The sequence below is a fragment of the Ahaetulla prasina genome, chromosome 6 (genome assembly GCF_028640845.1).
Source record: "Ahaetulla prasina isolate Xishuangbanna chromosome 6, ASM2864084v1, whole genome shotgun sequence".
Classification (NCBI taxonomy): domain Eukaryota; kingdom Metazoa; phylum Chordata; class Lepidosauria; order Squamata; family Colubridae; genus Ahaetulla; species Ahaetulla prasina.
Window position 1 is genome coordinate 44,258,256 of NC_080544.1, and position 17,086 is coordinate 44,275,341.

The 17,086-nt window shown below is 38.1% G+C and overlaps 1 protein-coding gene across 12 annotated transcripts in view; it reads left to right on the forward strand.

Moving 5' to 3' along the window:
- Positions 1-16,983, forward strand: part of CTBP2 (C-terminal binding protein 2) — a 283,005-nt gene extending 266,022 nt beyond the window's left edge. For 11 of the 12 annotated variants that reach the window (XM_058187567.1, XM_058187565.1, XM_058187568.1 and 8 more), the window contains 5 exons: positions 2,190-2,404; positions 4,931-5,061; positions 8,277-8,404; positions 9,300-9,417; positions 13,431-16,983. In XM_058187567.1, coding sequence (XP_058043550.1) covers positions 2,190-2,404; positions 4,931-5,061; positions 8,277-8,404; positions 9,300-9,417; positions 13,431-13,611 — 773 coding nt within the window. In that variant the 3' untranslated portion in view covers positions 13,612-16,983. Of the gene's footprint in view, positions 1-2,189; positions 2,405-4,930; positions 5,062-8,276; positions 8,405-9,299; positions 9,418-10,584; positions 10,688-13,430 lie in introns of all 12 variants that reach the window. The other variant, XM_058187564.1, reaches the window with a different exon arrangement.
- Positions 16,984-17,086: the final 103 nt, after the last annotated feature.

Here is a 17,086-nt window from a genome sequence, read left to right on the forward strand (position 1 = left end):
GCCATGGAACTCCTCTCTGAGACCCATTTTTGCATGCTTAGGCCTGGTTCTCGCCGTCTTTTTCTACATTTAAGAAAAAAACACATCTTGATGTAGAACTTAGTTGAGACCAGCAGTGACATTGAATTGGAATGACATTGTGGATAATGACCTGCTGATTGCATTGCAGCTGTCCCTCTTTATCAGAAGAGCCTTATTAAACCTTTGCTTCCAAACCATGACAGTTGTCTTAGTCATGCCCAATTAAATAGCCATTCAGTAAGAGTGCAGAAGGAAGGGGGAAGTGGGGGAGAAAAACCCCTACAGCAAACAAGTTGCTCTTCTAATAAATAAGGCTCAGAGGGGGGTTGTCATTCTACTGTTGTACCAAAGTCATTTGTAATAAGAGTTCCTTAACCTGCTTTCTTGTTGGGGATCAGAACTGAGAAGCCATACAGGGCTTTGAGTGTGGCTGGATGCACAGCATTGTTTTGGTTTGTGGTTGTTGTTGTTTTTTAACCTGTTTGGTTGCATCCTGTTCCATTCTGATTCTTTGGAAGACATTATTACTTGCCTTGAGTTCCCTGGAGTCTCTCGTCTCTTTCCTTTCCCTACCCTCCAATTTGAGAATTGGACATCACCGGGCTGATTATTGCACCGTGCTCTGTTAAAGCTGGGGCATACTTCTCCATGCACAGAGCTAAATTTATTCAAATTAATTGCTTCTGAAATGCAGTGACAAATATTTAATGGACCTTTTTGAAAAATGCCATAGCTGCCTATATTCTAAAGGCAGATTCTTGTAATGCTCTCATACACGCTGCATTACATGGTCCATGTTTGACCTTCAACAATGACAGCCGACAATTTATCTCTTGGAGATTTAAGTTCTACCAGCAGGAAGGGGAAGGAAATGAGATGAAAAGTCTTTTTCTACATTTAAGAAAAAAACACATCTTGATGTAGAACTTAGTTGAGACCAGCAGTGACATTGAATTGGAATGACATTGTGGATAATGACCTGCTGATTGCATTGCAGCTGTCCCTCTTTATCAGAAGAGCCTTATTAAACCTTTGCTTCCAAACCATGACAGTTGTCTTAGTCATGCCCAATTAAATAGCCATTCAGTAAGAGTGCAGAAGGAAGGGGGAAGTGGGGGAGAAAAACCCCTACAGCAAACAAGTTGCTCTTCTAATAAATAAGGCTCAGAGGGGGGTTGTCATTCTACTGTTGTACCAAAGTCATTTGTAATAAGAGTTCCTTAACCTGCTTTCTTGTTGGGGATCAGAACTGAGAAGCCATACAGGGCTTTGAGTGTGGCTGGATGCACAGCATTGTTTTGGTTTGTGGTTGTTGTTGTTTTTTAACCTGTTTGGTTGCATCCTGTTCCATTCTGATTCTTTGGAAGACATTATTACTTGCCTTGAGTTCCCTGGAGTCTCTCGTCTCTTTCCTTTCCCTACCCTCCAATTTGAGAATTGGACATCACCGGGCTGATTATTGCACCGTGCTCTGTTAAAGCTGGGGCATACTTCTCCATGCACAGAGCTAAATTTATTCAAATTAATTGCTTCTGAAATGCAGTGACAAATATTTAATGGACCTTTTTGAAAAATGCCATAGCTGCCTATATTCTAAAGGCAGATTCTTGTAATGCTCTCATACACGCTGCATTACATGGTCCATGTTTGACCTTCAACAATGACAGCCGACAATTTATCTCTTGGAGATTTAAGTTCTACCAGCAGGAAGGGGAAGGAAATGAGATGAAAAGTCTTTTTTCTAAGCATGTAAAAATATTGGCATCTCTTTATTGTGGAATAAATTGGTCATTAGAATTGAAATTCACTCCTCCTTATTATAGTTTAGGAAGAGACTTAAAACTCTTTATCCAATCCCTTTTAGCCTTTTTAAAGTGTTCAACTTCCACCTTTAATGTTAGGAATATCACTTTAGAAGATGCCCAAAACTGTGGAATGTGGAACCTATAAATAAATAAATAAATAAATAAATAATAGGAGAGTTTCCTTGTAGCACAAGAATAATAGGAGACTGTATTTGGCAGCTTAGTTGTTTCAGTCTATACTTAATGCACTCTTCACAACTAAAAGTACTGCCAGATTGTCAAGTCTGTTACTACAGCTCTCTGATTCACTCGTCTGTGTCTATGCGTGTGTGTGTGGTTTCTTGTTTGTCTTTTTTGCTATAGGTCGCACTGCACAAGCAGTAGCTGTTCGAGCTAAAGCATTTGGATTCAACGTGATCTTTTATGACCCATACCTGCAAGATGGGATTGAAAGATCCCTGGGGGTTCAGCGCGTCTACACACTTCAGGATCTGCTGTACCAGAGTGACTGCGTATCATTACACTGTAACCTCAATGAACATAATCATCACCTGATCAATGATTTTACGATTAAGCAGGTAAATCTAAATGGAGGGGAGAGAGGATTCTGTTACTTCAGATGGAATCCAGGAATTGGTGTTGTTTGGCCGGACTCCTTTTGGCATTCAGGAGATCCGAGCAGAGGCAGATAAAAATTGTATTCATTTTTATCCCTGGATAGCTTAGATTTTGTTTGCTTATATGATTTAGAGACCACTCAATTCCAGATTACTCTGGGTGGCTTAGACTTTAAAAAACAAGAAATAATAAAATAATAGAAAAATAGGTCATGTACTTCAAAAAAAATTTTTTTAAACCCATAAAAATCAACAGGGGCTCAACCACAATACCACTCTAAGGTCTAGGAGAATATAGGTAATCCTTGGTTTACAACTATTCATTCAGCAGCTGTTGAAAGTTATGATGATGATGAATGAAGGGACTTTTGACTGTTCCCCAAAGTTACAACTTGTTATCAAGGGCCCTGTAATCATGTGGTTGCCATTTGCAATTTTCCTTGCCGGCTTCCCCGGAAATTAACTAGGAAAGCTGGTAAGGAAAGTTACAAGCTGCTGCTACCTGCCCAGATAACTCCTTTAATCTCTAGGGACTGGCTGAAAAAGATCCATGTCAAATTTCAAGTGGGATTTTCAGCTCCAAAATGAAGAAACATATCTGCAGCCTCCTTTCAGGGCACAGCCTGCGTTTGGTCTCCTGTGATCTCTACCATCTCCTTCTCTGCTCCTTACTTACTGCACAGACTCTCTTCTTTGGGACTGAAAATCCTCTATTTTTTTCAGCAGGGAAGATCTACTCTCAGGGACCAAAAATCCTGCTTGGTCTCTCTGCTCTGGGGCTGATAATTCTCCCTGCAGAATCTAAGCAATATTTTCAGGCCCAGAGGAGAGCCTTATCCACAGCATCCATGTGCATGCATACACACACACACCTCTACCTTAATGCAGAGCCTAAGATGGGCCGCCCAGGGCCTCCCCCACCCCCTTCTCAAGACCCCTGCACTCCTTACCTGGGACTCCCATCTGTTTTAACAACCCACAAGATTGCTTAATGTGGTTGCATCTGGGATTGCAGTCATTGAGCAAAGTGGTCATTTGGCATCTCACTTAATGACTACTTCACTCAATGACAGATTCTGGTCCCAATTGTGGTCATATGTCCAGGACTACCGATATCTAGGTTTTGAGATCACCAGAACATCCTCAGGTTGGGAGCCAGACAGGGATGCCAGAGTAGAGATGGCATACTACCTAGGTCTTGATATATGCTGGAGCGTACACACCCTGTCTGATCTTACTGGATAGGCAGAAACTATTACACATATGTGGTCCCTCATATAACCAACCCTTTGGCAACCAGTTGCAACTGACAGAGCAACAGTATCCCATGGTTATGGTATGGTATGCCCCCGCTGCCACATTCTGGACCATTCATAGGTTCTGAATGATCTTCAAGCACAACCTTAGGCAGAGTACATTACAAAAATCACAAGCTGACAAGGACATGAATGACTGTCCAAAGAGCTTCCTGATCTAGGAAAAGGCTCAGCCAGAACACCGGATGAATCTTTTCAAAGGTCTTCTTGGCCATGCTGTCGGTTGCTTTTTAAGCAGGAGCTGTGAATCCAAGAAGATTCCAAAATTGCTCACTGGTCTTGAATAGGAAAGTGCTACTCCTTTGAAGACTAAAGATGGAAATATTTCAGAGTGAGGAGCCAAATACCCACTCATTTTTGTCAAGATTGGGTCTGACGTTTCACACATCCAGATCCATAAAGCCTCCAGACTTTGGGACTTGATATCACTTGACTGGATGATTGGAGTTCGAATATAATTGGGTATCACCACTATGCTGATTGTATCAAACCCTGAACTGGCAGATTACTAATAGCAGTTTCATTAGATGTTAAACACCGAAGTGAGGGGGGCAACTCTCAGTTACCTCACAAATGGGAGGCCATAGACATGACCTTCCACTCTTCAGCACTGACTAGAATAGACTACCAAAGAAAGAGATCTATTGTAATATGGTTCTCCATTTCCATCCCTGCAGTTAATTCAGAAAGCCAGTGAGAAATCAAACTTGCACAAGGATGGATTCTACATAATGTGCTTCTGTAAACAAGTTGAAAATCTATTCTCACTCTTGAGTAAGACGAATAAAATGCATGATGTTCCTTGACCCAGAGAAAGATATAAGAATATAAATGCATCAGTTTTCAAAGGGTAAATTACAGTTTCCAACATTTACTTATAGACACCAGCCTCTTCATTTTATGATCCTGAATGGTGTCAAAACAGATTCTACCATGGGAGTAGATATTAATGCTGTTATAGTAGGGTGAGAAACCTAGAAGAAAATCTTTATAAACTGTGGAATGGTCTTTTCTTTCTTTGCCTATGGAGATTCTCAGTCATTCAGGTCATGATTGTCCCATAGGTGCTTTTTCAAGAGGCAACTGGATTTTCTGGTTTTTCTTTGAAGATGTTTCGCTTCTCATCCAAGAAGTTTCTTCAGCTCTTTTCTTTTTTCTCGTTTCCTCTCAGATGAGACAGGGAGCCTTTTTGGTAAACACAGCAAGGGGTGGTCTGGTGGATGAAAAGGCCTTAACCCAAGCTCTGAAGGAAGGAAGGATACGAGGGGCAGCACTGGATGTCCACGAATCAGAACCATTTAGGTAAGTATTTGAAGACCTTGTATTGTAGCCTGCCTGATTTGGCCACAACTTTGCCTTCAGAACTTTGGAACAACTCAGAAGGCCATTTATAAAATGCTTTGATCTCATTAGAAGGTTTGTAGCTGAATTTTTGACTAAATGTTTTGCTTTTGGGATGATACTGTACTTCAACGGAGAGGATGGGAACAGTTTATACTGGAGGCCACCTATCCGTATACCCACATCAACATTTCCTTTGCAGGAAAAAAAAGAGCTATCAAATTCTCAAGAGTGCTGGGGCACAGAAACATAACCTCTGGGTTCCTTACCCATGGTTTAAGCCAGAGTTTCTCAATTTTAGCAACTTTAAGATGTGTAAACTCCACAGAATTCACTAACTAGCAAGCAAGCAGACTGGCTGGAGAATTCTGGGAGTTGAAGTCCGCATCTTAAAGTTGCTAAAATTGAGAAATCCTGCTAAAGTAAATTCTGTCCAGATAACCTTGAAATGCCATATAGACAAAAAATTGTCCTTAGCGAGATGAGAAACATTAACTTTCAGAAATAAAACAAAAAGATTTTAGAAACCTGCTGAAAAGTTTTAAAGATCAACGGGAGCCTGTTATTGAGCTGCAAAGACTGGAGCCATAATTGGCTTTGCTAAGGGACTGAGTTAGCTGTAACAGTTGCATTTCCTGTACACCTAATAGTCTCTTCTGAATTCTTCAGGATTTTCTGTGAGGAATCTATTGTAGTCCCTTTCAGAAAAATCAAAAGGTGTTCCTTTAAGCAGAACATTGGCATTATGGCACAAGCTTGCATTTTTAAGTGAAAAGTGACCCTCTCTACTAGAATTGCAGCTCTTTCCAAGCAGGAAAACAAGTAGTCATCAGTGGCAAAGGTCAGTGATTTGTGACTCCCCATGGCTCCAGGAACCAAAGTATCACTTCTGCATGGAATCTGACCATCTGCTTAGTTAGACTCTGTGAGGTATTGGTATTGGATTTCATTATATGATTAATGAAAGAACCATATTATCCACATGCTATTATTTGAAATAAGATATATGCAGTGCTACTTCAAGGAAGATCCAATTGTTGCTATAGACCTATGAATTGCGGATGACATTTCTAAATTGAAAATGTAAAAGGTATTATGGTTAATAGCTTCATATGTTATATGGATAAATGCATTAAATTGTAGAAAATTGGAGGAAACCTCACCATCACCACCCACCAATACAATATTTTGAAGTTTTCCAGAGTTTGATGATATTTCAGTAGCCTCACCATATTGAGACTCTATTCCTGTCCTTCTGCTGAGAATAATTCTGATAATTGGTTTCATATTGTAGGGCAAACAACAGAAGCATTGTCTAAAACCATAATAGTATGAGCAATTTAAAATCAATCCGACATCAAGAATTCTACAAGTAACTTGAACACAGAATCCAGTCATAGGGAAAAATATTGCAGTGGAGCTAAGAATCACTTAATTGAGTATTAGGCAAACATGGTTGCTGATCAACTAGACAGCCATATATATTTGTTGAATGAATAAATGAATGAATTGTATAAGGAAGGTGAATTTCAGTTTTAACCTCTACAACATTTAAAGTTCTTTTCCTTCATAATTTTACCAAGCACAGAGCCTCACCAGCCATGGTTGGAAAAAACATTGGTTTTCTGTGTGAGACCATATATGAATATTGACAAATAATTCAAAATACATTTATCAGTGATTAGAAGTTCAGAATGGGTAAGGAAGTAGGCATGGATGCAGTGGTGAAATCCTCCGTGGATTGCCACTGGTTCACTCCCCACGCGTGCATGCAAACACACACTTCGCGCAAAAAAAGGAGGCTTAACAAGGTAAAAAGAACAGCGAAGGGGGGGAACAGCTCTGCCGCATGGCACAGCTGATCGTCAGAAATACCAGTTCAGACAAACCAGTAGCTTTTTTTTTTACTACTGGTTCACCTGAACCAGTAGCTTTTATCACTAAGGGTTTGCCCGAATCGGTGCAAACCAGTAGCATTTCACAACTGCATGGATAGCATTGTAACCAAGACCTGCCACTATTGTACATGTATTGACAAGCATGTGCAGTGACTCCTCCCATGGACCCCAATAACTTGTAACCAAGAACAAAATAGGGAAAGCAGAATAAAAATTTCCTTATTTTCTGTAATGGCTCAGTGGGGAATTCTGGGAATTGAACCCCAACTCTTAAAGTTGCCAAAACTGGAAAACTTTGATCCAGATGAAGCCCTGCTTTATATTTTGCTTGTGAAATAAGAATAAATGTCAAATGATTTTTGGAGTCTAGAGGCCATAAATTACTTTATTATCAACATACATTACTGAACCAAAAGCTAAATTTAAATTAAAGGTTAATGAACATTAAGTTGTGGGGATCCTTGGTGCTCTCTGAGCTTAGTTGTTTTCCTGCAGAATTTTAATTAGCCAACTAGGTAACATTATCAATGCTAGAAGGGAGTGGTGTTTGCTCTTCGTTTATATATATAGGTGGCTTGAATATAAACTTGTATTTAAACAGGACAAACCTGACAAAAGACTTTGCAAAAATTGATTATTTTAAATAAATAAGGTATTAACTTCCCTGTTGCAATAAATTCCTTTTTCTTTCACAATCAATTATTATTTTGAAAACTAACTTTAATACCGGATTTTATGTCCTGTTGAATTCCAAAAGAGCAAATGATAATACAACAATGTACTCCATTTCTACACTGAGGTACTTAAGAGGAAGGCTTGAGATCATTGCCCTCCGTAACTTACTTCCCTGCCCTCTTTCTATTCTAATAGATTTTTCCATACCAGTTAGAAGAAAATTGCAACACTCACTTAGATTTCATGTATTTGGGCAGACATACGAATAAAACACATCTGGCGTCCCTGTCATATCCAATTTGATTGCATCTAACATCTTAATCTGCCCCAAGTCCTAAAAACTTGGATTAGAACTCATTTTCCTTGGGGAATTTGTCAGACCTTGTCGTTTATTATGCTTAGAAAGCATTATAAAATTATTTTTATATCAGCCCATTTTTTTGAGATAGTGGTTAAACTGGAACAAGACTTTTGGTTTCCATCTATCACCCATTATTGAAGGAAAGCAAAGAAGTAGTGAAAACGGGATTCTCTGGTGGGATTTTATTCAGAGCTTTTTTTCTTTTTCTTTTTTTTTTTCTTGTCTCCAAAATGTTTTTGTAGCTTTGCTCAAGGGCCCCTGAAAGATGCACCCAATTTAATTTGTACTCCGCATACTGCTTGGTACAGTGAACAGGCATCACTAGAGATGAGAGAAGCGGCTGCAACAGAGATACGCCGAGCGATCACAGGTACCCTAATGTGCTTTGCTGTGGATGAGGTTCGGTGCCCCCACCCCGGGAGGGCTTCCCTGCGTCTGGGCTGAATATTATATGCAAATGTTTCCGAGCCTGAAAACCTCCCAAGACAGAAAACATCCTTGCTTGAATATTTCTGCTGCATTTTTTTGTTTGGGATTAAAAATCGGTCTCTGGGTTTCCAGGACAGTTGAGGAGTATAGGTGACATTTTTAGCCCTGGGAGGGGCGGCTCTGATTTTGTTTTTTGTTTTAAACCAGTTTTTGGCAGCATGATAGATACCAAACCAGGTCCAATACTAGAATAAGTCTTGATCATCATGTCTATCAGTATAGTAAGAGTATTCTAGTAAGGATGTTATCTCCACTTTCATAGAATGGAGGCTGAATATTTTTTGGCGGGTGGAAAGGATATCCCATTTTGATCAATCAGAGAGTTAATATTTTGTTAGCCGCTTTTACACCGTGTATGAATTTGCCATTCCTCTACCAATTACTTGGCTAATAAGGTACATGAGATAGCATCTCTTCCAACAGCTGCTTTTTCCAGGAAAGCCTGAGAGCAAGTAGAAGCTAGGTGCTCCAAGGGGGCTTATAAAACAGCAGCAGAGCAAAGGGATGGAGAATTTTAAATTCTAACCCTTTAAAATACTCAATGTGATTCTTGGCAATTATATTAAACAAGCAAACACACCATGTTGCATACTGTTTCACCTTCAGGCAACTTCCAATAGCTTCTTTCATTTTGAACACCATCCCAAATTGGAATGAAGTCAGGAAAAATATTCCCCCAGCCCCCAATTAAAGGATTGTGGAAAAACAGAATGTTTGGTATAGTGTGCTACATAATAGCAGTAAGACTCTTAAAATTCTAATTATTCTGATTCCAGGTCGCATCCCCGAAAGCCTACGAAATTGTGTGAACAAGGAATTCTTTGTCACAACTGCTCCTTGGTCAGTAATAGATCAGCAAGCAATTCATCCAGAGCTCAATGGTGCCACATACAGGTAAGATAAAAGAATGTTTCTTTCTTTCTCTTTCTTTCTTGCTTTCCTTCCTTCCTTCCTTTTTCTTTCTTTCTTTCTTTCTTTTTCTTCTTTTTCTTTCTTTCTTGGTAATTCTGTCTGTTCAACAAAGGGGCTTGAAGAATGAGTTACTCAAAATCTTAAGATTTCTGAGTGGCTGGTAGTAATCCTTCAGCTTTGGTGTTTTAGAACTTGCATCCACAGAGGATGCTTATTATTGTAATCTAATCAAGAACCGGTAGACAGTCTTGAGAGATTGTTTTCATTAAAATCTTGCTCTGCGTCCCTATCATAAAAGCATTAAGGACACAACCTTGGCATTAAAATGTTTGCCAGGTTCCCAAAGTTCAACAACCAAAGAAATGTTCTTTTGAAATCCAGGCCATCATGTGAGATCATGTCATAATGACTTGGGCTAGAAACTATTGTTCATCTCGTTTTATATTTCATGAAAGGCTTTCCGTGATTTGAATACCAAATTATTCAGTTATAACGTGTTCCACTAGATCATTTAAATAACTTTGAACATGCAGAACTAGGAGAGACCCAAGTCTCTCACCCAAGACATAGCAACTAGTAATATTTAACTAAAAAGTCTAGAAATGTCAATGTTTTCTGCCATTTGGGTGATTTTAAAAAAAATTACACCCTTTACAATTTTAGAACTGGTGTATTGCTTTAAAAACATAAAATATATTCGGTATAACTTGGCTTGCTTATACTATCATGCACGTTATAACTCTGTATGGAACAGTATTCCAGTAGGGTTGAGGTATGAGGGCAAGTGTAATCCAACAATTTTGGAATGGCCCTATCTTGCTCACCATTACTGATATAATCAGATGTAAATGTACCTATTTTGCAAAGGTAATAAAATTGTAATGTAAAAAGACAATTCTTATAATGATATATTCATCTTTATGGGCTACCATCCTTTCCACTAGATGTCTTGCTGGTTTGAGATAGGAACATTCAGCTGAAGCAATGTTTCAGTTTTCATTTATCAGAGATGTCCATTGCTAATCCACATAACTGTTGCTATGAAATAGTCTTGAAATATAATCTGTAGGGAAACTTTAGACTAACTAGGAAATAAGGAAGATTTCCATTGCTCCTCTGTAGTTTCTTATTCTTCATTGGAATTAATAGGAACAGGCGGGGGGAGTTGGAAGCTTTTGACCTGGAGAAGACAATCTGGAAAATATAATAGTATCCTTCAAGTAACAAAAAAGATGTGACACAGAAGACCAAGGTCTGTCCTTTATTATTTCGCAGGGCACAATATGCAATATCAGATTGAATTTACATTGTGCAGTTTCTAGTTAAATGTTAGGGGGCAAAAATTTCTAAGCCCAAGAACAGTTCAATATCTTAAGAGGATTTGTTTAAGGACAGATTAGACAGTTGTCCATCCTGGATGATTTAATTCAGATTAAGTTACAGTATACTTAAGACATGATAGAAAACCACACCAAAGAATTGGCTGTTCACATACATGTGTATGTGCATAGGTGTATAAATGTTTAAATTATTTATTTATTTTATTTATTTATTATTTAAATTTATATTTAAATTTAAAAATGTGGATTTGGTTTTTTTTCTAAGAGGTTTAATTCCAATGCAAGATGGATCCAAACTTAAATTACAGACCCTAGAAATTATCCTCTGGTTCATTTTCAGTACAAAAAAATTGAAATATTTGGACGTTCCATAAAGATTTATACAAGCCACTTAGTAGTCTATATTTTGCAAACAAGAATTATGTAATATAGTTAGGCTTCTCTTGTGAACCCTCATTCAGCAAGCATTCTAAATTACAATGATGATGAAGAAGGATATAGGTCCAATCCATGAAGTTGTAGCCATTGTAGCAGCCTCATGTCATAGTCATATGATCATGATTCGGGCACATGGCAAATGGCTTGCAGATAGGACAGTTGCAGTGAAGTTGTGGTTATGTGATCGCCATGGGAAACCTTTTCTGCCAACTTCCCACAAGTAAAGCTAGGAGCAGATTACAAGTAACTGCCAGTCCTGCTGCTTTTTTTCTCACCCCTGGCAGCCACCCACACTCCATATACACTTCTGCATCTACTCCATAGCACTTATCCATGTACCTGGTTTCTGCTCCGCAGCACTTGCCCGCCCCTAGTTGTCACCCATCTGTTTGCCTGGGACTTCCACTGCTTCCCATGTCATAATCATGTGAGGTCCTTGATCAATGAACTGTGTGGTCCTGGAGTTATGTTAGCATTGGGACTGCTGGGACTACCACTGCTATAGTGATCATAAATCACGTGGCATCACACTTGACTGGTTACATTGCTTAGTGATGGAAATTGCAGTCCTAATTACCAGAATCCCACAGTTGTTAGATAAGACAATTTCTTACCAGCTTCCCACAACCAAAGTCAATAAAGAAGCCAGCAGGAAGTTAAAAGTCCCAGGTCAGCAGGCAAGCAAATAGCTGCTGCTGTGCTGCGGACGGCGCAAGGGAATTCAAAGAGATGCAGAGAAGGTGTGGCAAGAGTTGGGGAAAGTGCAAGGGGGTGCACAAGAGGTGCAAGTCATGGAGGCAGCACAAGGGCATAGTATGGATTGAGGAGATGCAAGCGGGTGCACAAAAGATGCAGATTGGAGAGAGTATGAAGGAATGCATGAGAGGCATAGGTCAGAGAGAGTGCATGAGGTCATGACACAGGTTGGATAGGGGGTATGCAAGAGGTGTGAGTCAGGGAGGGTATGAGGAATGCACAAGTGTCTAGTGTGGCACAAGCACAAAGAGATTGAGAGAAGGCACATGGGTGGGAAAGACTTATCCTGCATCTTGCAAATTTCTCTGCTGGCTTCCACATTGACTTTCTGGGGAAGCCCTCAGGGAAGTTGCAAATGCTGATCATGTAAATCGCATGTCACTCAACTAGTCATAAGTTTTGGGATTGTCCGAAGTCCAAGGACTGGTTGTAATCACCATTCATTCAGAGCCTTTGAATGATCACTGAATGATCCCAACTCAAAGATTGCCTGTAGATGTTTTGAAAAGGTTGACAACCATTTTGATTACATTGTTATGATCATTTAAATTAATCTTGATTCAGGGTGGCTGAACCAACAGGTTCATGTAGTTTTCTTGGCAACTTTTTTCAGAAGTGGTTTGCCAGCACCATCTTTTAAGATGTTTTTCAACTTCTCTCACCCCAGCTGACAGAGATCAAGCTGACTTTTTTGGCTAAGGAATACTAGGAGTTCACTTTCCCTGTTCCTATTCCAGAGCCTTTAACCATTACACTAACCTGGCTTTATTATTTTGATTATACTGGAAATAAATTTGAAGGAACATTATCCACTAGTATTAATTTTAACAATTATTTGTAACTTTATGAACTTCTATATAAATTTACATATGCAATTTTAAAATATGCAATTTTAGACCATTATTTTTAATTAATTTCTAAAAATAGAGTTAAATAAGCGTTGTTACATTTATTTATTTATTTTATTAGATTAATGTGTCGCCTATCTCATCTAGATAATTCAAAATTAAGCTAGATTCTCCCTTTATATTCCTTGAAGTGTTTCCTGAAAGAGAAGACGATTTACCCATTGAAATCTCCCTTTCCGTTCTTTTGTTCTTTCTTCCAATAAAAAAATTTGACCACTATTTCTTTTTATCTTTTTTTATCTCTATATGTTTATCTTTTGAAAAAAGATGCAAAAAAGCAAGAGGGCTTTGGGTTCAAATAATATATCCAACTGCTGGGATATATATTCTGGCTATTTGCACAGGCTTCTAAAATAACACAAGTAAAGAAATAGAATAAAACCATTTTTATAAGAGTTGTCTTGAAAGGATTGAAATAGATGTTATTACTGAACTTATTAGGAAAATAATTTTCCTAAGGGATTCCCCAACCCCTTGGCCATTATACCATTACTTTTTCTATAGAACACATTTGCATTCATTTTTGTCTAATTAAAAATCCATTTCTTTCTAGATATCCACCAGGAATGATGAGTGTTACTCCAGGTGGAATCCCAGCAGCTATGGAAGGTATCATTCCAGGAGGGATTCCAGTTACCCATAATCTTCCAACTGTGGCACACCCTTCTCAAGCTCCATCTCCCAACCAGCCCTCAAAACATGGGGACAACAGGGAACATCCAAATGAGCAATAGCAGACAATTTAAAGTACTCCAATATGGGACCAAGAGACGTTGGAAAAGAAAATGACAAACTGAAAGGAATTTGATACAAAATTTGTAAGGTTCATTTTGGACAGATGCATCATGATGTTCCAGTGTTAACGAGGACGACAACCACAAAAATTAAAAGATAGGAGTCAAGACTTAAGGGAGGGAGGGGGAAAACAGAAGAAGTCATCTGCTTACTGAAGCACTGAAAACTAGGATTTGATAACATTACTGATCAGCTTCTGTTATTGTGTATTTAAGTTCTTTCATCTTTACATCAATCACAAGAATAATATATGTACCTTCTATGTCCCTTTGGGGAAAAACAGCTGATTGAAGTATCTATTACTTAGAACATATCTAACAGCCCTAACAAAGCTTACATGATAATAGAGAGGACGCCATCCTGTGACTTCAGCCCTTTCCTTACTCAATCACCTGGCTTCTCTTTCTACACTTTGAGGAAAGATGACCCACACACGGGGAGAGAGTTTTGCTTGTTACAGTTATCTATAGCCACTAATTTACTGGAGGGATGCTACTCAAGTTTAATTACAGTTATATAGTTTGGAGAGGGGAAAAGGCCTACGTTAACTTACTGCCTTTTCCACAGAAATTGATGCTTCTCCTACAAGATACACTTAATAAAGTAGCTGTAAGTTCAATAACACATGTTGATGATGCAAAAAAAGTGTTAAGTCTCACATTTATATTCAAATATATTTTTCTCAGTTTTAAATCCACAGCTATTTTATTGAGTGGAAAAGTCTTGAGCTGGAAAGGATTCAAGAATGTTGCATTTCCTTATGTCTCAGGAAAAAAAAACACTTTTTATGGTAACTTGTCAGACTGTATGAACAAAACCCACTTTTTTAGACATTGAAGTCTTCTTTTCTTCATGTGGTATTTTATACAAGAACACTTCAAAATGTGTTATTAGATGTGACTGATTTTAACAAATCCTATTAGATTTGTATCAACTAGTTACATGTTATATTCATAGTCTTTTGTGAAACATCACCTTTTTGTTGAAAAAGATGGCTTATTCTGAGCCTTTGTATGGGTACATTCTGTTTCTGTGATAAAAGTTTTAAAAGCTGTCCCAAACAAAACAAAACCAGAACCAATGGCTACCAGAAATATGTTTTGTTTTAGTGTATTACCGTTACTGTATTTGTTTATTGTAAAGGTGGACATATAGCGTTCAGTGCAGTTTTCAATAAAAAGTGACAATTTCTATAATTTCAGTTGGACCAGGCCCTCAATGTTCTTGAACCAATTCTAATTGAGAACATCACAGAATCCACAGGAGTAGATTAAAAACTTTCATCCTTCATAGACTATTGAATATCTAGGATAAAACTGGATGGTGACTTTGAATTTTTCAAATGTGCCTCACCCCAGAAGTCAGTATGCCTAGAATCTGAGAATCCTTAGCATTTGGGTGAGAGTTGACAAGGTTAGCAATAGGGTTTAAGACTTGTATACCGCTTCACAGTGCTTTACAGCTTTACCTCTCTAAGTGGTTTACAGAGTCAGCATATTGCCCCTAACAATCTGGGTCCTCATTTTATTGGAAGGCTGCCTCTCAGAATCGAACTCCTGGAGTGAGCAGTGAGTTAGCCCTGCAAGTACTGAATTCTAACCACTGTGCCAGCATGGCTCTGATGATCCTGATCAAGCATCATTTGGAACTCCTGGGACAACATGGAGAAAGAGTTTCTTCTGTGCAATCTTTTCCTCATCATAGCAGAACATATTGTATAGTGGGAGAAATATAATGTGTCTGAATATAAAATATTCCAAGAGCAAAGCATTCTAAGCAAAAAGACTGCTCGTGCCCTACATGCAATCTTAGCAGCTCTATTACTGTTAAACTTTATGAAACTAACAGGTGAGGTAAATAACATTTTATACTGGTCAGCATCAATCTGCTTTCATGCCAAGTGTCCCATAATAATCTTATGGATAATTAACAGCTACTTTGCAACCACTGTCTATCATGCTGCTATCAGTATGAAAAGAAAATTTGTATTTCATATGAACCTCAAACTCACTAAAGGACCATCCTGAAGAACTGTAGTAATGATTGCAATGACTAAAATACTCCATATATGTTAAAACTTCGATAATTACTAGTCAATATTCTTCCAAAAGCCTATACTGTGCTATGTTGGAAAGGAATTTATGTGTGAAAGGAGAAAAGATAAAGTTGCTCAAACACGGCACTTTTCTTTCCATAGCAAAAGCTTTGGTCTTTTTTTCTTTTTCTTTTCTATGTTGCCAAAGACCAGGGGTGTCAAACTCACGGCCCAAATGCATCACACCCTGGCCCCGCCTACCCCCATTTTAGCAAAGGGCGGGAGCTGCGATATGTCACGTGATGTGTTATTGTGAGTTTGACATCCCTGGTCTGTGGCAACATAGAAAAGAAAAAGAAAATTGGTCCAAGCAGGAATTGATATAAATTCAAAAATCACAAAACTAAATTTACAATCCATAGGACTTCAGTCATGAAAATATATAAATATTTGTGGCCATTAAGATATCTGATACTAAAATTAGCTTGTCAGTGAACTTTTAATGTGATTTGAGAAGGCTTAAAGGGAATGGGACACACACACAAAATAAACTATGGAAGCAGAAATCAAAAACAAATCATTGGTACAAAACTTATATTTTGTTTTGAATTGATGGGAAAGCACATTACCAGCTTGAACATATTCAAGGGATTCAACTTCATAAATGTGTCAATGATCTAACACTGCAAATATGTGCAACTTACCATAGATACCAGAATAGAGCAACCAGGAGAAGAAACATTGATGAATTACAGAGAACATTTTAGGAAGTCACACAAATGAAGATGAAGTAATAAAACGTTTACAGTGGCATTAGTAAATTTTAGAAGCTGCTATTCTTGGCACTTTGTACTTAAGCCAGGAAGTAGCATTCCAAATAGGCATAATTAGCATTCATGAAAAATAATACTTGAATAAGCCAATCATATTTGTTGTGGGATGTCCTACCATTAGTAAATGTGCTTAATAGAAACATTAATTTTGTATTACTTCCAGTTACTAATTTGAAGGGATAACTCCTCACTTAAAATCAGATAGATACTTAGAGGAAACTTTGTGCTGAAATTTTTATACCAGTTGCCATTGTAAAAGTTCTCTTACTAGGCTAAATCTAAGTTAAATGATAGAGAAGAGGCATGCCGCTAAAAGAATTTATAAAATATTGGTGTAATTAAGAAAGCATAATCCACTACAATAGAACACGGCTTTGGGGGCAAAATAATTACCATACAAAATGGTGGAGATGGCAAATCATTTTGATGCTAACCATAGAAGTGGTGAGGTGGTGGTGGTGTTTTTTTTTCTCAAGAGAACAGGCTTTGAAATAAGACAAAACAAAATATCTGAATAGGATAAACTATTTAGGTATTTAAAGGTTT